The sequence below is a fragment of the Oncorhynchus keta genome, chromosome 4 (assembly GCF_023373465.1).
Source record: "Oncorhynchus keta strain PuntledgeMale-10-30-2019 chromosome 4, Oket_V2, whole genome shotgun sequence".
In the NCBI taxonomy this organism is placed as follows: Eukaryota; Metazoa; Chordata; class Actinopteri; order Salmoniformes; family Salmonidae; genus Oncorhynchus; species Oncorhynchus keta.
In genome coordinates, this window is record NC_068424.1 from 78,742,649 (window position 1) to 78,765,172 (window position 22,524).

The 22,524-nt window shown below is 41.1% G+C and overlaps 1 protein-coding gene across 3 annotated transcripts; it reads left to right on the forward strand.

Annotated features, from left to right (window-relative positions):
* Positions 1-12,436: 12,436 nt before the first annotated feature.
* Positions 12,437-21,092, forward strand: LOC118373576 (ras GTPase-activating protein-binding protein 1-like). Of its 3 annotated transcripts, XM_052516827.1 has the most exons (12): positions 12,437-12,604; positions 13,665-13,781; positions 14,213-14,294; positions 14,530-14,703; positions 14,832-14,922; positions 15,202-15,295; positions 17,525-17,771; positions 18,323-18,424; positions 18,760-18,874; positions 19,219-19,347; positions 19,677-19,786; positions 20,292-21,092. In XM_052516827.1, exons 2-12 carry the CDS (start codon positions 13,687-13,689, stop codon positions 20,532-20,534), a joined length of 1,482 nt encoding a protein of 493 aa, XP_052372787.1. In that variant the 5' UTR covers positions 12,437-12,604; positions 13,665-13,686; the 3' UTR covers positions 20,535-21,092. The 3 variants fall into 3 exon arrangements, with proteins under 3 accessions (XP_052372787.1, XP_052372789.1, XP_035615643.2); XM_052516829.1 differs by lacking the exons at positions 12,437-12,604; positions 13,665-13,781 and adding an exon at positions 13,864-13,897; XM_035759750.2 differs by lacking the exons at positions 12,437-12,604; positions 13,665-13,781 and adding an exon at positions 13,980-14,013.
* Positions 21,093-22,524: the final 1,432 nt, after the last annotated feature.

The window sequence follows — 22,524 nt, forward strand, 5'->3', positions numbered from 1 at the left end:
ATCTTGCAGGTTGAGCGTTTTTTCCTCACACTATATACCGTAGCATGTTTACTGACGTTCCTATACACTTTTTTGATACCGTGTGAACACAATAGAACTCTTTCCTCAAATAAAAAAGATCTGAAATGTCCAACACGGTTGCATGCTTTCATATCTGCATTTCTTCAGAATCACAACGTTGATACATTTCAACTGGAACAAATGGAAAGCATCTTATAACACTGACTTAGAGCATTTCACTGACTTAGAGCATTTCACTGACTTAGAGCATTTCACTGACTTAGAGCATTTCACTGACTTTAGAGCATTTCACTGACTTAGAGCATTTCACTGACTTTAGAGCATTTCACTGACTTAGAGCATTTCACTGACTTAGAGCATTTCACTAACTTTAGAGCATTTCACTGACTTAGAGCATTTCACTGACTTAGAGCATTTCACTGACTTAGAGCATTTCACTGACTTAGAGCATTTCACTGACTTAGAGCATTTCACTGACTTAGAGCATTTCACTGACTTAGAGCATTTCACTGACTTAGAGCATTTCACTGCATTCCACTGACTTAGACTTTCACTGAGCATTTCACTGACTTAGAGCATTTCACTTAGAGCATTCCACTGACTTAGAGCATTTCACTGACTTAGAGCATTTCACTGACTTAGAGCATTTCACTGACTTAGAGCATTCCACTGACTTAGAGCATTTCACTGACTTAGAGCATTTCACTGACTTAGAGCATTTCACTGACTTAGAGCATTTCACTGACTTTAGAGCATTTCACTGACTTAGAGCATTTCACTGACTTAGAGCATTTCACTGACTTAGAGCATTCCACTGACTTAGAGCATTTCACTGACTTAGAGCATTTCACTGACTTAGAGCATTTCACTGAGATAGAGCATTCCACTGACTTAGAGCATTTCACTGACTTTAGAGCATTTCACTGACTTAGAGCATTTCACTGACTTAGAGCATTTCACTGACTTTAGAGCATTTCACTGACTTAGAGCATTTCACTGACTTAGAGCATTTCACTGACTTAGAGCATTTCACTGACTTAGAGCATTTCACTGACTTTAGAGCATTTCACTGACTTAGAGCATTTCACTGACTTAGAGCATTTCACTGACTTAGAGCATTTCACTGACTTAGAGCATTTCACTGACTTAGAGCATTTCACTGTCTTTAGAGCATTTCACTGACTTAGAGCATTTCACTGACTTAGAGCATTTCACTGACTTAGAGCATTTCACTGACTTAGAGCATTTCAATGACTTAGAGCATTTCACTGACTTAGAGCATTTCACTGACTTAGAGCATTTCACTGTCTTAGAGCATTTCATGGGAATTAGTTGTATTTACCTGGTAGGTTTTGAAAAAAAGACCTCTAAAGTGTCCATTTCACAGATATGAAGTACATCATCATGAAGTATTCATTCATTCACATTTTTTTAAAGAATCACCTTTCCCTTAAAAACAAAAAACAAAATGCCACATGTACAGTTCCAGCACAAGGTGTCCTGTACTGCATGGTAGGCTACGCCTTAGACTTATGAGTACAGGCTCAGTACACGTCTCAACATCCTGTGATGACTCATCTGGCAACGACTAACGCGTTCAGATTTCAGAACCCCAGTGTGGTCCTGGTCCTTGAGTCCAGTATGTTTTGTCAAAACATTGGTATACCAGAATGCAAACGTGTTCTAACCCTATATTTAAGAGTCTATTTTGAAAAGTTCAAACCGGCACTTTGCATAACTAATAACTTCTTTATTAGACCAATAACCTCGTGCAGTTAATACAATGTCCCGTCTGCTTCTGTTGTCGTGAATGCAATGACTTATGAGAAAAAAATACTGTACCATAGAACTGCATTGTCTTTGTACAACCAGCTGGACACCCTGTCCCAGTGAACCCAGATGAATAGATTTGCCAGGACATGGCGAGTTTAGTTTTCTAAAATCGTTAGAGATATAATAACACTATAGTATATATTATAATCAGAGAAGTTAATGAAATGTATTCTCTAAAGCAAGAGAAAAGAAGATAAAATGGCCATACTTCCATAAACTCTGAACAAGCTCAGAGTTTCCTCTCGAGACAGTCTAAGAAAGGTCCCGTGAGAGAGAAGAAAGAAGGAGCCTGTAGGGCATTATTACAGCACCCTGTTACCATCTCCACCCGTTCAGCCAGACAGTACAGGGAACAGCTGGAGAGCCTCATCCACAAAGCCTCAGCCAGAGGCTCCGCCCCTTCCCCCATAAGGGGAAAATATCCTCCCTTCTCTCCAAGACAAACGGGTGGAAATAAGAGTTGAATACAATGATATCATTGACAACCATTATCACAGGTTTTGCGGGTATTAATAAACAACGTGAATTAAACAAATGTTTGGGCATATTCTTCGATTTTCTGACTAGAAGAAAATGTGTTCACCTTTATTATGATGTTCAATGTTGAATCGACCACGGATCATTTGTATCGTTCTGGTGAGATACTGATCGTTCACAGGAGGCACGAACAAACCAGAAAGTGTTTTTGCAAATAGATTGTCTGCATCATTTCCAATTCCCCATATATATATTTTGCGTAATATACATACATACATACATACATACATACATACATACATACATACATACATACATACATACATACATACATACATACATACATCAAAACTATGAAATAACACATATGGAATCATGTAGTAATCATGTAATCATGTAGTAACCAAAAAAGTGTTAAACAAAAAACAAATATAATTTATATTTGAGATTCTTTAAAGTAGCCACCATTTGCCTTGATGGCAGCTTTGCACACTCTTGGCATTCTCTCAACCAGCTTCATGAGGTTGTCACCTGGAATGCATTTCAATAAAACTGGTTTACCTAGTTAAAAGTTCATTTGTGGAATTTCTTTCCTTCTTAATGCATTTCAGCCAATCAGTTGTGTTGTGACAAGGTTGGTGGTGGTATACATATGATAGCCCTATTTGGTAAAAGACCAAGTTATTATGGCAAGAACAGCTCAAATAAGCAAAGAGAAATGACCGTCTATCGTTACTTTAAGACATGAAGGTCAGCCAATCTGGCAAAAGTTTATTAAATTGCAGTCGCAAAAACCATCAAGCGCTATGGTGAAACTGGCTCTCACGAGGACCGCCACAGAGTTACCTCTGCTGCAGAGAAGAAGTTCATTAGAGTTACCAGCCTCAGAAGTTGTAGCTCAAAGAAATGCAAGCAACAGACACATCTCAACATCAACTGTTCAGAGACAGCGTGAACCAGGCCTTCATGGTCAAATCGCTGCGAAGAAGCCACTACTAAAGGACGCCAATAAGCAGAAGAGACTTGCTTGGGCCAAGAAACACAAGCAATGGACATTAGACCGGTGGAAATCTGTCCTTTGGTCTGATGAGTCCAAATGTAAAAATGTTGGTTCCAACTGCCGTGTCTTTGTGGGACGCAGAGTAGGTGAACGGATGATCTCTGTATGTGTGGCTCGCACCGTGAAGTATAGAGGAGGAGGTGTGATGGTGAGGTGGTGATTTGCTTGTGACACTGTCTGTGATTTATTTTTAATTCAAGGCACACTTAACCAGCATGGCTGCCACAGGATTCTGCAGAAATACACCATCACATCTGGCTTGCTCTATCATTTGTTTTTTAAAAGGACAATGACCCAAAACACACCTCCAGGCTGTGTAAGGGCTATTTGACCAAGGAGAGTGATGGAGTGCTGCATCAGATGACCTGACCTCCTCAATCACCTGATCTCAACCCAATTGAGCCTGTTTGGGATGAGTGAAGAGTGAAGGAAAAGCAGCCATCAGATGCTCAGCATATGTGGGAAATCCTTCAAGATTATTGGAAAAGCATTCCTCATGAAGCTGGTTGAGAGAATGCCAAGAGTGTGCAAAGCTGTCATCAAGGCAAATTGTGGCTACTTTTAAGAATCTAAAATCTAAAATACATTTTTATTTGTTTAACACTTTTTTGGTTACTGCATGATTCCATATGTGTTATTTCATAGCTTTGATAGCTTTACAATGTAGAAAATAGTCAAATATAAAGAAAAACTCTTGAATGAGTAGGTGTGTCCAAACTGTTCACTAGTACCGTATAGATATCTTTTTAAAACATATTTTACCTTTATTCTTTTCCACTAACCACCCCTCCTTTAATTGGAGTAAACACTAGTGGAGTAAACACTAGTGGAGTTAACACTAGTGGAGTAAACACTTGTGGAGTAGACACTAGTGGAGTTGACACTAGTGGAGTAAACACTAGTGGAGTAAACACTAGTGGAGTTAACACTAGTGGAGTAAACACTAGTGGAGTAGACACTAGTGGAGTTGACACTAGTGGAGTTAACACTAGTGGAGTAAACACTAGTGGAGTTAACACTAGTGGAGTTAACACTAGTGGAGTTAACACTAGTGGAGTTAACACTAGTGGAGTAAACACTAGTGGAGTTAACACTAGTGGAGTAAACACTAGTGGAGTTAACACTAGTGGAGTAAACACTAGTGGAGTTAACACTAGTGGAGTAAACACTAGTGGAGTAAACACTAGTGGAGTTAACACCAGTGGAGTAAACACTAGTGGAGTTGACACTAGTGGAGTTGACACTAGTGGAGTAAACACTTGTGGAGTAAACACTTGTGGAGTAGACACTAGTGGAGTTGACACTAGTGGAGTTAACACTAGTGGAGTTAACACTAGTGGAGTAAACACTAGTGGAGTTAACACTAGTGGAGTAAACACTAGTGGAGTTAACACTAGTGGAGTTAACACTAGTGGAGTTAACACTAGTGGAGTTAACGCTAGTGGAGTAAACACTAGTGGAGTTAACGCTAGTGGAGTAAACACTAGTGGAGTAAACACTTGTGGCGTAAACACTAGTGGAGTAAACACTAGTGGAGTAAACACTAGTGGCGTTAACACTAGTGGAGTAAACACTGTGGAGTAAACACTAGTGGAGTTAACACTAGTGGCGTAAACACTCGTGGAGTTGACACTAGTGGAGTTAACTTATACATACTATATACATTTTACAGACACAGTCTATTTTACAATAGTTCTATATGTTTTGTTTTTAGTCCTGACCTTCAACTATTTCTGATGTCCATCCAGTTAGATTTTAATATGCCATATATTTTTAACTGTGCTGTTTCACAAAAGTTCTGAACCTATATACAGTTTACGGACACTGTACATTTTATCTTGTTGTTATTAGTCCCACCCTTCAGGTCCATTCAACCTCTCCCGTCTCTCTCTTAATTAACATCATCCAGTCCCACCCTTCAGGTCCATTCAACCTCTCCCGTCTATCTCTTAACATCATCCAGTCCCACACCTTCAGGTCCATTCAACCTACTATCATTTTAACATCATCAGTCTATTTTCAGGCCCATTCAACCTTTTGTTTTTATCTCTTAACATCATCTAGTCCCACCCATCAGTCCATTCAACCTTCCCGTATGCCATATCTTTTTAACATCATTTCCAGTCCCACCCTTCAGGTCCATTCAACACTCTCCATTTATCTTGTTGTCATCCAGTCCCACCCTTCAGGTCCATTCAACCTCTCCCGTCTATCTCTTAACATCATCCAGTCCCACCCTTCAGGTCCATTCAACCTCTCCCGTCTATCTCTTAATTAACATCATCCAGTCTCACCCTTCAGGTCCATTCAACCTCTCCCGTCTATCTCTTAACATCATCCAGTCCCACCCTTCAGGTCCATTCAACCTCTCCCGTCTATCTCTTAACATCATCCAGTCCCACCCTTCAGGTCCATTCAACCTCTCCCGTCTATCTCTTAACATCATCCAGTCCCACCCTTCAGGTCCATTCAACCTCTCCCGTCTATCTCTTAACATCATCCAGTCTCACCCTTCAGGTCCATTCAACCTCTCCCGTCTATCTCTTAACATCATCCAGTCCCACCCTTCAGGTCCATTCAACCTCTCCCGTCTATCTCTTAATTAACATCATCCAGTCCCACCCTTCAGGTCCATTCAACCTCTCCCGTCTATCTCTTAACATCATCCAGTCCCACCCTTCAGGTCCATTCAACCTCTCCCGTCTATCTCTTAATTAACATCATCCAGTCCCACCCTTCAGGTCCATTCAACCTCTCCTGTCTATCTCTTAACATCATCCAGTCTCACCCTTCAGGTCCATTCAACCTCTCCCGTCTATCTCTTAACATCATCCAGTCCCACCCTTCAGGTCCATTCAACCTCTCCCGTCTATCTCTTAACATCATCCAGTCCCACCCTTCAGGTCCATTCAACCTCTCCCGTCTATCTCTTAACATCATCCAGTCCCACCCTTCAGGTCCATTCAACCTCTCCTGTCTATCTCTTAACATCATCCAGTCCCACCCTTCAGGTCCATTCAACCTCTCCCGTCTATCTCTTAATTAACATCATCCATGTTGGATTTCTATTTGCAATATATTTTTCAACTGTGCTGTGAAGTTTCACAAAAGTTCTGAACCATTCTATTCTCATAGTTTCTACAGATTGTAAATTAAAGATAACATTGTTTTTTGCTAAAAGCATTATTATAGTATTGATCAATTGACTATGACTTTTCAAATCACCCAGTAGTGCTATTTGCAGAGTTGGCTCCAGGTAAACGGTGCAATTTTTCAGCCCTTACTGGACCTGTGACCAAAAACAAGCTTCATATGGACAGTACCAAAATAAATGATCTAATGACTCTGTCTCTTCGCAGCAAAATCTGCAGAGCTGGGAAGGTTGTATCCCCCATATATATAACAATTCTAAGTTTTGAACACAACCCATGAAGTTTTTGCAAAAAGTAATATCTTCAAGAATTAGATATATCATGACAGTCAAAAGAATGATGGGATGACCAGTGCAAATTTGATAGATGTTGGGCAAAAGTTCTGATCCAATAAGGTTCCATACGAGTGGTCAACCGTCAGATGAACACAAACTCATTATCATGCAATTAGGGGTTGAGAATAACCCCTACTGCCTACAGTTCAGTCCAGACATCATGTGACACGAAGAGGTCTGTGTGTATTTGTGTCGCCCCCTAGTGGATGAATGCATAACTTCTCTAGAATATATAGGTACGCTTGATTTAACTCGCCTGTCGCACCGGTTGGTCAGAAGTTTTAGTTTTGGGTTCATTCCATCGGTGCTGAAAGAGAACGCTGCCCACCAGCTGAAGCTGCCACTGTATTGAAGCCATTGGACACTGTTTTATCTTTATCTTATCTATGCTTTATTACCGGTGATGGGTTCAATCAATGAATGGATGGGTTCAGGACACATCAATGTATTCTGTATCAGAAAGTAAGCTGGACATCAATGAAGTCTCGTAGATCGTAGATCATTGCACTCTTTTTTTGTTTATAAAGCCCTCCTGCATAAACTTCCGCTGTACCTTACTTCATTGTTACAGACGTATGAGATAGCTAATCAAATCAAATTAAATTGTATTTGTCACATACACATGGTTAGCAGATGTTAATGCGAGTGTAGCGAAATGCTTGTGCTTCTAGTTCTGAGAATGCAGTAATAACCAACAAGTAATCTAGCTAACAATTCCAAAACTACTACCTTAGACACAAGTGTAAGAGGATAAAGAATATGTACATAAAGATATATGAATGAGTGATGGTACAGAGCGGCATGTGCAAGATACAGTAGATGGTATTGAGTGCAGTATATACATATGAGATGAGTATGTAAACAAAGTGGCATAGTTAAAGTGGCTAGTGATACATGTATTACATAAAGATGCAGTAGATGATATAGAGTACAGTATATACATATACATATGAGATGAATAGCAGCCCTGGTCTCAGGGATTAGCTGACTCTGGAGATCCCTACGATGTCCAATGAGAAGTAAATCTGCTTTTACTTTTGTTGCACCTTATATGTAGAATGATCTCCAAGACTCTCTATAGTTGGATGACTTGGTGCCTGTTGCACTATTCAAAAGACTGATTCAATACCTGTTTGTTTTCTATGATTGTGTTTTGCTTTTTCATTTATTGATGTGAATATTGATGAGAGTATTGATGTGAATATTGATGAGAGTATTGATGTGAATATTGATGAGAGTATTGATGTGAATATTGATGTGAATATTGATGAGAATATTGATGTGAATATTGATGTGAATATTGATGTGAATATTGATGTGAATATTGATGAGAATATTGATGTGAATATTGATGTGAATATTGATGAGAATATTGATGTGAATATTGATGAGAATATTGATGTGAATATTGATGAGAATATTGATGTGAATATTGATGAGAATATTGATGAGAATATTGATGTGAATATTGATGTGAATATTGATGTGAATATTGATGAGAATATTGATGTGAATATTGATGTGAATATTGATGAGAGTATTGATGTGAATATTGATGAGAATATTGATGTGAATATTGATGTGAATATTGATGAGAATATTGATGTGAATATTGATGAGAATATTGATGAGAATATTGATGTGAATATTGATGAGAATATTGATGTGAATATTGATGAGAATATTGATGTGAATATTGATGTGAATATTGATGAGAATATTGATGTGAATATTGATGAGAATATTGATGTGAATATTGATGTGAATATTGATGAGAATATTGATGTGAATATTGATGAGAATATTGATGTGAATATTGATGAGAGTATTGATGTGAATATTGATGAGAATATTGATGTGAATATTGATGAGAATATTGATGTGAATATTGATGAGAATATTGATGAGAATATTGATGTAAATATTGATGTGAATATTGATGAGAATATTGATGTGAATATTGATGTGAATATTGATGAGAGTATTAATGAGAATATTGATGTGAATATTGATGTGAATATTGATGAGAATATTGATGAGAATATTGATGAGAATATTGATGTGAATATTGATGAGAATATTGTTGTGAATATTGATGAGAATATTGATGTGAATATTGCTGAGAGTATTGATGAGAATATTGATGAGAATATTGATGTGAATATTGATGTGAATATTGGTGTGAATATTGATTATTGATGTGAATATTGATGAGAATATTGATGTGAATATTGATGAGAATATTGATGTGAATATTGATGTGAATATTGATGTGAATGTTGATGAGAATATTGATGTGAATATTGATGAGAATATTGATGTGAATATTGATGTGAATATTGGTGTGAATATTGATTATTGATGTGAATATTGATGAGACTGCTCCTCCCAAGGTCACGGAGGCTCTTGGCACTGCCAAAGCAGACTCCTGTCTCCTCATCCTCCTTGATCTATCACCTGCCTTCGACACCATGAACCATCAGATCCTCCTCTCCACCCTCTCAGGGCTGGGTATCTTAGACTCTATCAGATCCTCCTCTCCACCCTCTCAGGGCTGGGTATCTTAGACTCTGCACAGTCCTGGATTGCATCCTACCTGGCAGGCCTCTCCTACCAGGTGACACGGAGAGGATATTTCTGCACCAAATACTCAGGGCTCGGTTCTAGGCCCTCTTCTCTCTATACACCAAGTCACTCGGCTGTCATATCCTCACATGGTCTCTCCCATCATTGCTATGCGGATGACACTCAACTACTTTTCTCCTTTCCAAATTTTGTAAGAATCTTTTCTAGGTCCACTAATATAGGACTATTAAAGGCCCAGCCCTGCAGACTGCTATATAGATCCACTAATATAGGACTATTAAAGGCCCAGTGACATTTTTTTAATTAATTATTTTTAATTTTATTTTTCAGTGGGTCTGCAGCACCGTCAGCACCCCTACTTCACCTATGCCCAGGTGGCAACACGCATCTCTGCGTTCCTGGCAGATATCTCAGCTAGGATGGCAGCCCACCACCTCAAGCTCAACCTAAAAAAACAGAGCTACTCTTCCTCCTGGGGAAGGCCTGCCAGCTCCAAGACCGTTCCATCATGATTGACTCCACGATGTCCCATTCCCAGAGTGCAACAAATTTTGGAGTGAACCTGCAAAAACACCCTGTCGTTATATGCAAACACTGAAGAAGTGACTCTCAGGTTCATGTTTAAAAAATATATATATTTTTATATTTCACCTTTATTTAACCAGGTAGGCAAGTTGAGAACAAGTTCTAATTTACAACTGCGACCTGGCCAAGATAAAGCAAAGCAGTCACATACAACAACACAGAGTTACACATGGAGTAATACAAACATACAGTCAATAATACAGTATAAACAAGTCTATATACAAAGTGTGCAAATGAGGTGGGATAAGGGAGGTAAAGGCAATAAATAAGCCACGGTGGCGAAGTAAATACAATATAGCAAGTAAAACACTGGAATGGTAGATGTGCAGTGGAAGAATGTGCAAAGTAGAAATAATGGGGTGCAAAGGAGAAAGATAAATAAATAAATACAGTAGGGGATGAGGTAGTTGTTTGGGCTATTTACAGATGGGCTATGTACAGGTGCGGTGATCTGTGAGCTTCTCTGACAGCTGGTGCTTAAAGCTAGTGAGGGAGATAAGTGTCTCCAGTTTCAGTGTTTTTTGTAGTTAATTCCAGTCATTGGCAGCAGAGAACTGGAAGGAGAGGCGGCCAAAGGAAGAATTGTCTTTGGGGGTGACCAGTGAGATATACCTGCTGGAGCGTGTGCTACGGGTGGGTGCTGCTATGGTGACCAGCGAGCTGAGATAAGGCGGGGCTTTACCTAGCAGGGTCTTGTAGATGGCCTAAAGCCAGTGGGTTTGGCGACGAGTATGAAGCGAGGGCCAGCCAACGAGAGCGTACAGGTCGCAATGGTGGGTAGTATATGGGGCTTTGGTGACAAAACGGATGGCACTGTGATAGACTGCATCCAATTTGTTGAGTAGAGTTTTGGAGGCTATTTTGTAAATGACATCACCGAAGTCGAGGATCGGTAGGATGGTCAGTTTTACGAGGGTATGTTTGGCAGCATGAGTGAAGGATGCTTTGTTGCAAAATAGGAAGCCAATTCTAGATTTAATTTTGGATTGGAGATGTTTGATGTGAGTCTGGAATCAGAGTTTACAGTCTAACCAGACACCTAGGTATTTGTAGTTGTCCACATATTCTAAGTCAGAACCGTCCAGAGTAGTGATGTTGGACAGGCGGGCAGGTGCGGGCAGCGATCGGTTGAAGAGCATGCATTTAGTTTTACTTGTATTTAAGAGCATTTGGAGGCCACATAAGGAGAGTTGTATGGCAGTGAAGCTCATCTGGAGGGTAGTTAATTAACACAGTGTCCAAAGAAGGGCCAGAAGTATACAGAATGGTGTCGTCTGCGTAAAGGTGGATCAGAGACTCACCAGCAGCAAGAGCGACATCATTGATGTATACAGAGAAGAGAGTCGGCCAAAGAATTGAACCCTGTGGCACCCCCATAGAGACTGCCAGAGGTCCGGACAACAGGCCCTCCGATTTGACACACTGAACTCTATCGGAGAAGTAGTTGGTGAACCAGGCGAGGCAATCATTTGAAATACCAAGGCTGTTGAGTCTGCCGATAAGGATGTGGTGATTGATAGAGTCGAAAGCCTTGGCCAGGTCGATGAATACGGCTGCACAGTATTGTTTCTTATCGATGGCGGTTATGATATCATTTAGGACCTTGAGTATGGCTGAAGTGCACCCATGACCAGCTCTGAAATGCCACAGGATGTTTTTGTGCTGGTCAAGGGCAGTCAGGTCTGGAGAGAACCAAGGACTATATCTGTTCCTGGTTCTAAATTTCTTGAAAGGGGCAATTTCTTGAAATGCCCTTCATGAATTATCATGCTCCTTGCCCATCCTCTGAAAACAGCTGAAACCCTACCTCTTAAAAAAAAACACAGTACACCCCCAAAACAAAAATATTATTGTGATCTACAACTTGCACTTGACTTTTTTTCCCCCCTTTTACTAGCTCAGACTTTGCAGATAGTTACTTTACTGAGGAAAGATGTACTTACTATGACTGTGAAATGCAGTTGTCCCGCCTAGCAATCTTAAAACAACTAAAATGTTAAATGTGTACATACAGAATGTATAGCCAGCCTATTGATGTGTTTGGTGTGTATCTCAGCACGACTTCCTGTTAATAAAATCAAGGTTCAATAAATAAATACAAAATGTGTGGTGGGAGTGTTAAATCAATGCAGCGAAAAACGCCCCCATTCATTTCGATCGGGGCCATGATCCAGCGTGTGCCGCTCCGTAAAATGTTTAACCAATCATACCCATAATCGGAATCCACCACACTCGTTTCCTATTGGCTACATTTAGACTGACAGGGCGAAACATACTCCACGACGATTGGTTGTACACTAAAATGCTCAGAGTACATACATTTGATTGGCGACATATTTACTCTCGCAGTAAATTCATTGGTTCGTGCATCTGAGACTGTAAATTCTGGGTAGGTTGTCCAGGTTTGAGACCGGTAAAAGAGCAGCCGAACACGTTTTGCGTTTCCCTGCTTGAACAATCTTTCTAGTTACCGCCTGGCAGAGCGGAGGTGATTCAGTGAAATCACACCTATATATATTTTTTTTAAATAAACCATTTTTAACAATTGCCTCCTGGTAAGTAAACCCTGTTTGGAATTATTGAATAAATATCCGCGGCAGTAATATTCGTAATCTTATTAAGGCGCTGTTTGATGCTAACTAGTAAGCTTAACGCTAGTTGGCATGATAAAAGCTAAGTCGTTTTTAGTTGTGCTAAATGGCCGGTTAACTAACGTCACCTCGCTAGTACATACTTGTCTTAAATTATTTTTTATTGTGCCACGAAATGAGACTTAACGTGGGTTAAATCAGTCGGTCAATGCCCGAGTGGACGGTCGAAATGGGCAACTAATCCGACTGGGGTGGTTGAAAGACTGGCCTTTCCCCTAGCGAGCCATGGCTCACCAGTTAGCTATGTTTGTCTGTACAAATGTTTATGATATCAGTTTTGACGTCGAAGATTATCAGTCGACTGCTGTTTTAGTCTGCTACGTTTCGGTAACTTAAGTATTTTGCTCGTTTTAAATAAACTGAGCGAAAAGGAGCCGTGGCTAACCTTGGCTAATTAGCTAGTTAGTTAGCATTGTATTTACCACACGTGTTGCTGATACAATATATCGTAGTTCGCTATTTCCAGCTGTCGGGAGTTAATTTGGGTAATAAGATATCGTTGTCTGGCCATCGACACAACCGGTCAAAATCGTTACATTTCGATAACATCGTTTTTCTGTCGATGACGTGACCGGTGTTGCAGTCCGGCCTTTCTGGTCATAAAACCCTTGAAGCACAGCTTAGCTAAATGACGTTAGACAGTTTAACTGGGTGGGTCTGGGCGACTCATTTGTCTCCTATAATTAATTTCATACTATTATAAACTGAAACCTATTATTGGTGGAATTGACTAGATTTATAGCGCGCTAGTCATTCAAGAGATTAGATTGAATGCAAATGATGCTCTTGTGCACAGCCTCCTGTAACGTTTGTGCTAATGGTAACGTTTCTTGTCGCCACGATTGGCTAAATAAATAGCTGGGTGATGTGGCTTGCCGGGTTTGTCAGACAGAACAGACACGGATGGTGACTGGTACAGATAAGACTCCATTATCCACACCATGACAACCACACCTTGTTTCAGTTCTCTTCAGCTGACCAAAGAAATGGTGATGGAGAAACCAAGTGCCCAGCTCGTGGGGCGGGAGTTTGTCCGACAGTACTACACACTACTCAACCAGGCACCCGACTACCTGCACAGGTAAAGCCAATACAGTACTACACACTATTCAACCAGGCACCCGACTGACTACCTGAACAGGTAAAGCCAATACAGTACTACACACTATTCAACCAGGCACCCGACTACCTGCACAGGTAAAGCCAATACAGTACTACACACTATTCAACCAGGCACCCGACTGACTACCTGAACAGGTAAAGCCAATACAGTACTACACACTATTCAACCAGGCACCCGACTACCTGCACAGGTAAAGCCAATACAGTACTACACACTATTCAACCAGGCACCCGACTGACTACCTGAACAGGTAAAGCCAGTACAGTACTAGAAAATTGTTCCCAAACAGTATCTGTTCCATTGTGATCTGCTTTAATATATTAATGGGTTATCTATCCCTCTACTACAAAAATGAGAAATAACTGATTTTAAACTGGTTTTTTTTTTAGGTTTTATGGGAAAAATTCCTCCTATGTACATGGAGGTCTGGACAACAATGGCAAACCAGTTGAATCAGTCTACGGACAGTCGGTGAGTACTGCAATACCACATCCCCAAATTATATTTGCATCACTTCGTGAAGCGGAATTACACGTTTCCTTTGTAAAATATCCAACGTGACACATCCGCACATGATTTTATGGCAAAGATCTCTCAGTATGTTCATATTAAAGATGGGTAATATATTGTCAGGCAGGCTTTTTGATACAAGTCTAACACATTTTAAGTTTGAGATTCTCATCAAGGTCTTTATTTCTGTATAAAGGAGATCCATAAAAAAGTGTTGGCGCTGAACTTTCGTGACTGCCACACCAAGATCAGACATGTGGATGCCCATGCGACCTTGAACGAGGGCGTCGTGGTGCAAGTGATGGGGGAGCTGTCCAACGACATGCAGCCCATGCGCAAATTCATGCAGACATTCGTGCTGGCCCCTGAGGTAGGTCCTTCAACTGTATAGAGGAACATTGGAAATATGTCCTTGAAATGTTTTTCATTTATTATGTATTAGTGTCCAGTTCAGTTAAAGGGTTAATTGTTTTAAACTCTATGACGTTGGTGTTTCAGGGCACTGTGACAAACAAGTTCTACGTTCACAACGATGTGTTCCGTTACCAAGACGAAGTGTTTGGGGATTCTGACTCAGAACCCCCTGAAGGTGAGCCAGTTAAAGATCAGGAAGCTTCTTTACGTTTGACTTGTTTGGTTTCTTATGTAATTTATGTCTCATCACTAATACATAATGGTTAGAGGTGTTGCTCTTATTGAACTCCATTGCGGTACTTTGTACCTCTGGGTCAACGCTACTATTATGAATAATATGTCTTCACTGTTTAGGTATATAGAAGCATCTGCTAAATGACTAAAATGTAACAGGTATTTCATTTAGCTCTAAAACTGCTGTAATTGGGACTCGGTCATGTTCTTGGTGTTTCAGAGTCTGATGAGGATGTGGAGGAGATGGAGGAGAGGGTGCCATCACCTGAGGTGGCCCAGGAAGAGGCTGCAGCCTTCTATAAACAGACACCTTGGTAAGGAAACGTATCTATCTTAGTCTTGAATACATCAGCAGTCCACTTTTCATCCTCAATGTTAAGTCTGTAATACTATAACATGAATGGTGGCAAACATGTCTTTCATCAGAGAAGGAGTGGGAGAGCGGTATCCACCCATGGTGCTCAAAATATATCTATATTTTAGATGATTGTAATTAATCTTAACAGGATGTAAAGGGTAGAACTATGTTCTTATACCATCATGACCGGTTTTATTGAAAAGCAAGACATTGACCGTTGCGTCTTCATCCCAGCTATATATCATAAACAAACATTTAACCTAGAAGGAACGCGTCACCTAGACAGTACTAAAACATAACTCCAAATATATTATTTGTCCTGTATTTGTATAAACATTTTTAAAGTAATAAAATAACTAAACTGCGTGGTTTTCAAGTACAATCTAGGCCTAATTTAACTTATCCTTGAAATTTCTTTTTTTTTAAATAAATAACAAAACCTGTCTGTCTACGAACACTAGAACAGGCTGGTCATGGCTAGAATGGATCCGGCTTGTCAAATTAACTTCGGATTTGACTTTTCGTATCAGGTTAGGAGTATTTACACAGCATGTTTGGAGAATTGGGAATAGGGTTAGTTAAAATGAAACTTTTGACATTCATTTGACAATCTGTATCCCTTCTAGCTATGACCCGGGCTGGTCCGCCCCACTCCCGTTGCGATTCAGCACCACAGCAAATGAAAGGGAACACTAGGCAGCCACAAAATTAAGTTCTTACACTGATGTTGTCCAATCAAATTTGGACAACCGTGTTATAGGTTTACATTTCTACTGGAGGATGTTAATAAATGTTATGCTTATTGTCATTTGAACTATTGTGACGTCATGTGACTTATTGACACCAGCTTCGTACTATGGGCAGTTGGCTGCTGAATACGCTCAACTGAAATGCACCGATTGCACATAATACTTTACTCCTGTCTATCTATCCATTTCAAGTTTTTATAGACTACTATACATGAAATGGGCAGCACATGTTGATCTTGCTTAGGGGAGCAGAACTTCTACAACTGTCCTGACCAACACAATTTGTTCTCTAATTTGCGACTGTCCTTGGCCTGCTCAGTGAGCTGCTGCTATTGGAAAATCAACTGTCCCACTCCTTTTTAAAGCAGCATACGATATCCATCAGCCTCGTTACTTTGTTCTCAGTAAGGCGCAATCTAGGGGCCTCCTGAGTGGTGCGGTGGTCTAAGGTATTGCTAGCTGTGTCACGAGAGAGTCTGGGTTTGAGTCCAGGCTCTGTTGCATTCGGCCGCAACCGGAAGACCCGTGGGGCGGTGGACAATTGGCCCAGAGTCATCCGGGTTAGGGGAAGGTTTACTAAAAAAAATGAACGTTTTGTTTTCGAAATGATAGTTTCTGGATTTGACCATATTAAGCTCGTATTTCTGTGTTTATTATAATTAAGTCTATGATAGAGCAGTCTAACGGCAGTGGTAGGCAGCAGCAGGCTTGTAAGCATTCATTCAAACAACACTTTACTGCGTTTTCCAGCAGCTCAATGCTTGAAGCACGGAGCTGTATGACTTCAAGCCGATCAACTCCCTGGCAATACTCTAGTGCCTATAAGAACATCCAATAGTCACGGGTATATGAAATACAAATGGTATAGATATAGAGTCCTATAATTCCTATAACTACAACCTAAAACTTCTTAACTGGGAATATTGAAGAATCATGTTAAAAGGAACCACCAGCATTCATATGTTCTGAGCAAGGAACTTAGCTTTCTTACATGTTTTTGCGATATTTAAACCAAATTGAACATGTTTCATTATTTGTTTTGAGACTAAATAGATTTTTATTCCAGTTAAAATGTGTTCATTCAGTATTGTTGTAATTGTCATTATATATCGGCTTCTTTTTTTGGGGTCCTCCAATCTGTATCGGCGTTGAGAAATCATAATCGGTCGACCTCTTGTCTTCACTGTTTTCGAGAAACCATTCCCTCTTGGCGGGTACACTGGAAACATTATTTTGCACTGCGCGCGCCCCCCTCAGACAATTTAGACTTCACATTTCATTTGTTGGCTTTTCTGTGACGTGAAATATTGGTGGTTTACCCATTATACCCATTACTTACCCATTATTACCCAATAAATTACTTGCGACTTATTTAGTGCCACTTCATTCTAGTCTATCCTTGGGTTAATATTAGATGTGTGTGTCTGTTATATCAGCACTGAGGCCAAGAGACCAGAGGAGGAGGTGGCTTTAACCCCTGAGCCTGAGGTGGAGGTGGAGCCTGAGGTGGAGGTGGAGCTAGAGGCGGAGCCAGACGTGGTGGATGGAAAACGGGGTTTGGAGCCAGAGACCCTGCAGCAGCAGGAACACGCCACAGAGGAGCAGGGAGAGCAGTGTCCAGTCTCCTCACCCCTGCCCTCTGCCACTGCTGACCCTGCCCCCCCACCCGCTGAAGATAACCGGGTAGGTCTCAACCCTTCGGTTGGCTAAGCTGTCAACATGGTGGTTGTGATTCCTTCTTTGTGTGACCTGGCTGTCTTCCTCTCTTGATGTGTTTGGCTGGTTATCCACTGTAGAGGTCACTAGGCAATATGTGACTTGTCTATACCTCTGGTTATTCCAGTTTGGTTTAAGAACCATTTTGGTTGCATCAGCTTTGATTAGCTAATTTTGTAGATTAAATACTATTGCGGAGAAATTCCTTCCTTTGCCCCTTGATGTTCTTCATTAGATTCATTGGGCGGCAGGGTAGCCTAGTGGTTAGAGCATTGGACTAGTAACCGCAAGGTTGTAAGTTCAAACCCCCGAGCTGACAAGGTACAAATCTGTCGTTCTGCCCCTGAACAGGCAGTTCCTAGGCCGTCATTGAAAATAAGAATTTGTTCTTTAACTGACTTGCCTAGTTAAATAAAGGTAAAATAAAAAGGTTTTACGTAGCTTCTAGTGGTTTCCCTGTACAGCTACCAGGCCTCATTCAGCTTGATTTAATACCTTCTGTTTGGTCTCTCCTCCAGCCTTTCTCCTGGGCATCTGTCACCAGTAAGAACCTTCCCCCTAGCGGCGTTGTCCCCGTCTCTGGCATCCCCCCCCACGTCGTCAAAGTTCCCTCGGCACCGGTATGTTACTTTTCTCTGTGTAAAAAAAATTAAACAGTCCTCCTGTAGCCGACATGATGTATTAAATACCAGCAGAAGAAACAACCACACATTCTATATTGATTACAAAGGCGATTAAAAATCACCTATTACACATCTTGTATGTATCCTACCAGTTGAAAGACTACATGCACTATATTTATGATTAGGTATAATTAACATTTACATGTGACTATATTTTTAAATCAATGTTCCTCTTAAAGGACAACGAACGCAATCAACTAGTGATTTAGCTTGGAGCCTTGTTGTCTTGGTCTTCTAGCCTGTTTTCTCAGGGTCTTGTCTTGGTGCTTTAGCCCAGGGTGGAGGTGAAAACAGAAGCCGCAGCACAGAGAACACAACCAAGAGGAGACCAGAGACCACGGGAAGCAAGACCAGGCCCCCCACCAGTCAGAGGACCCCGACCAGGAGGTATGATCCACCAGATAACATCTCGCCCCCAACACACTGTACCATCCACCAGGAAGCTGGATCATGTTCAGGATGTAGAAAATGTATCGAAATGAAGTGCAACTGTGATGTACTACCTTACCTCTCGTCCAATAAGAACACAGATTTGTTTTCCGGGGTAAAAAAAATAAGTTTTGCTACAGTATGCTGTCTACGTTGGACGTAAACCTGTCTGTTAGTCTGAACTCTGAATGGGAATCTGTCAGTGTGTGTATAGTGCTTATTCTTTGAAGAAACATCGGACGTGTATGCTTGACCATTAATAAAGTGATCTCCTCTGTCGGGTCTCTGCTCTTGGTCTGCAGTGCGGGAAGGAGAGCAGGGAGAGTCGTCGGAGGTTGGCCGTGTGGTGAGGTATCCAGACGCTCACCAGCTCTTTGTAGGAAACGTTCCCCATGATGTGGACAAGGCAGAGCTCAAGGAGTTTTTCCAACGTATGTCCCTCTTTCATCGTCTGCAAAAAAGCTTTTGAATTAATGGCTTTGTGGTTTCAACTGGCAAATAATTGATTAAAATAGGGACAGCACATGGTAATCAGTCCTGGGGTGTAGTAGTACCACATTTAGATGGATAGTCTTAATTGATCATAGTCCCCAAATGACCTGTAAATTATGTCTAACTGTTTTATTTGAATCATTGATCTTTCTAATGTTAAATGATCTGCGTCTCTGCAACAGAACACAGAATGCTTTGCAGCAACTGATGGAAGTAATTGATTGGTTGAAAGAGTTGTCATTTTACTATGATCTGGTTCCTCCTACAGAGTATGGTACTGTGCTTGAGCTACGGATCAACAGCGGAGGAAAGCTTCCTAACTTTGGGTTTGTGGTGTTTGACGATTCGGAACCTGTACAGAAAATCCTAAGCAACCGGGTAATAATTATTTTTAAATATATGTTAAGCCTGAGTGTTTTAATTACCAACATACCAACCATTTTGGTCAAGCCTTCGGCTCCATTTTGGTCAAGCCTTCGGCTCCATTTTGGTCAAGCCTTCGGCTCCATTTTGGTCAAGCCTTCGGCTCCATTTTGGTCAAGCCTTCGGCTCCATTTTGGTCAAGCCTTCGGCTCCATTTTGTCCAAGCCTTCGGCTCCATTTTGTCCAAGCCTTCGGCTCCATTTTGTCCAAGCCTTCGGCTCCATTTTGTCCAAGCCTTCGGCTCCATTTTGTCCAAGCCTTCGGCTCCATTTCAATGATGATTGAAAGGTGCTTCACATTCCCATGTCTGTTTTGGAAGCAGTACATGTCATTAAAAAATTCAGTGTACAGACAATGTACAGTGTACAGACAATCCTTTCTAGAAGCCCACTCTGATCTTTACAGTTTTTAAAAACCATTTAAATGAGTTAGTATATTAACAGTCCTCTTTCATTTGTAGCCCATTAAGTTCAGAGGCGATGTCCGACTGAACGTGGAGGAAAAGAAGACTCGCTCCGCCCGGGAAGGGGACCGGCGCGACATCCGCCCCAGAGGTCCAGGTGGCCCCGGAGGGCCCCGAGAGAGGATAGGAGGGCCCAGGGGCCCCCCCACCAGGGGTGGCATGGCACAGAAACCCAGCTTTGGCTCTGGACGAGGTACAGGACCCAGTGAAGGAGGTCGCTACATGGGACCTCGTCAGTGAATGTCACTCTGAAGTTGGTCTGATGTCCTACCATGCCAGTTACTACTACTACTACTACTGATGTCAGTTGCCCCGACTCTGAGTATTATAAAACAAAGATGGCTTCTACATCCCTCCCTCCCTTTGCATTTTGTTTTGTTCCTTGGGATTCTGGAATGTGATCCATCTCTCCTTTTTCCTGACTTTGACATGATCTGGGCTTTTCTCCTCATCTTTCACATCATCCTGAACTTGAATTTGTTGAAAGATAAAAAATTAAAAAATTAAAAAGGGTCTTAAACTAACTAGTTGAATTGGAACAGCCCAGTTTGGTTTTGGCGTTCTCTCCCTGTTTCTTAAAGGAACGTGTATGTACTGCTTGGGCAGTCCTGTGTATTACCACCACTGTCTTTTCAGGTCAAATGCAAGTAATGGTTTTATTTTAAATTGTGAAGTTGAATCATGGTTGTAAATGGTTATTATTGAGCATGTAAAAAATCTGGTCTGCCTTTCTGATGTACTTCATCATGACAAATCAGCTGATGAGAGAACTGAATAAACATGTTTTACTGTTTTAAACCTGACTTCTGTAGTCTATACATCAACTTCATCTTTATGGGCTGGTTTCCTGGACACACATTGGTCCTACTTTTGGACTATAAAGCATGTCTGGAGATGTCCAATGAGCTTGCTTTTTAGTGTAAGATGAGGCTTAATTTGTGTCCAGGAAATCTGCCCTTGTTCATTATGAGAAAAGGAACTGTGGCCGCCCTAAGGAAACCTGGCCACGAACCGTGAAAGAGATGCCATCCCCCAAAAAGGCAGAAGATCAGAAGCAGTGGCACTCCTGTAGTCGATGCCTTATGTTCCGCACAGGAACCAAGAGGATTAAGGAAGTCATTCTTTATCATTTAGCAAATGTATTGCCAAGATGTACATCTGTTTTCCGTCTCATTTACAAGTAGTTTTCCTTCTCTTGTAGGTCAGCGCAGTGTTTCCTACATCGGCTGGAAATCTATGCTAACCATTTTAACAGCATGTTCATGTAAACTAGAGATCACGTGGACTAGTTTTAAGAGCGGCACCAAACGGAAGAGGAAATTGCCGACTGCAATGGCCGACAGGCGGCTCTGGAGGACTTCATCAAAACAGATGCTTTAGTACAGTACACAATAGCCATGGCATGGGTCAAATCAGTATTATATATAACATATTATAGTGCTATTTAGGAGCATCGGTATCAGTGTTTCAAAGGGCACACCATTGTCAGGCCAACACCCTCTGGGATTACCTTGCCTGTAATTGAATAGGTCAACCTACACTATATATAGGCACAAGTATCTTGACACCCTTTCAAATTAGTGGATTTGGCTATTTCAGCCACACCCATTGCAGATCAGTGTATAAAATCGAGCACACAGCCATGCAATCTCCATAAGTCAACATTGGCAGTAGAATGGCCTGTACTGAAGAGCTCTGACTTTCAGAGTGGTACCGTGATAGGATGCTATCTTTCCAACAAGTCTGTCAAATTTCTGTCCTGCTAGAGCTGCCCCGATCAACTGTAAGTGCTGTTTTTGAAGTGGAAATGTCTAGGAGCATCAAAGTTAGTGGTAGGTCACAAGGTCACAGAACGGGACTGCTGAAGCGAGTAAAAATTGTCTGTCCTCGGTTACAGCACTCACTACCGAGTTCCAAACGGCCTCTGGGTGCAATGTCAGCACAAGAACTGTTGCTTTGTTGAGAAATGTTTTGAGTTTGGAAGAATTTGACTGGCCTGCACAGAGCCCTGACCTCAACCCCATCAAACACCTTTGGGATTAATTTTTTAAAACCTTTAGTCAGTTAAGAACAAATTATTATTTAAAATGATGCCCTAGGAACAGTTACTTACTACAAGGACTGTGGTGGTCATGACATTTTGTCAGCCTTTTTTGTCACGCAAAAGCCTGCTGGTCTCACAGTAATTGAACGTTAATGAACATAAACACGTTTAGCATCGCCAGGAATT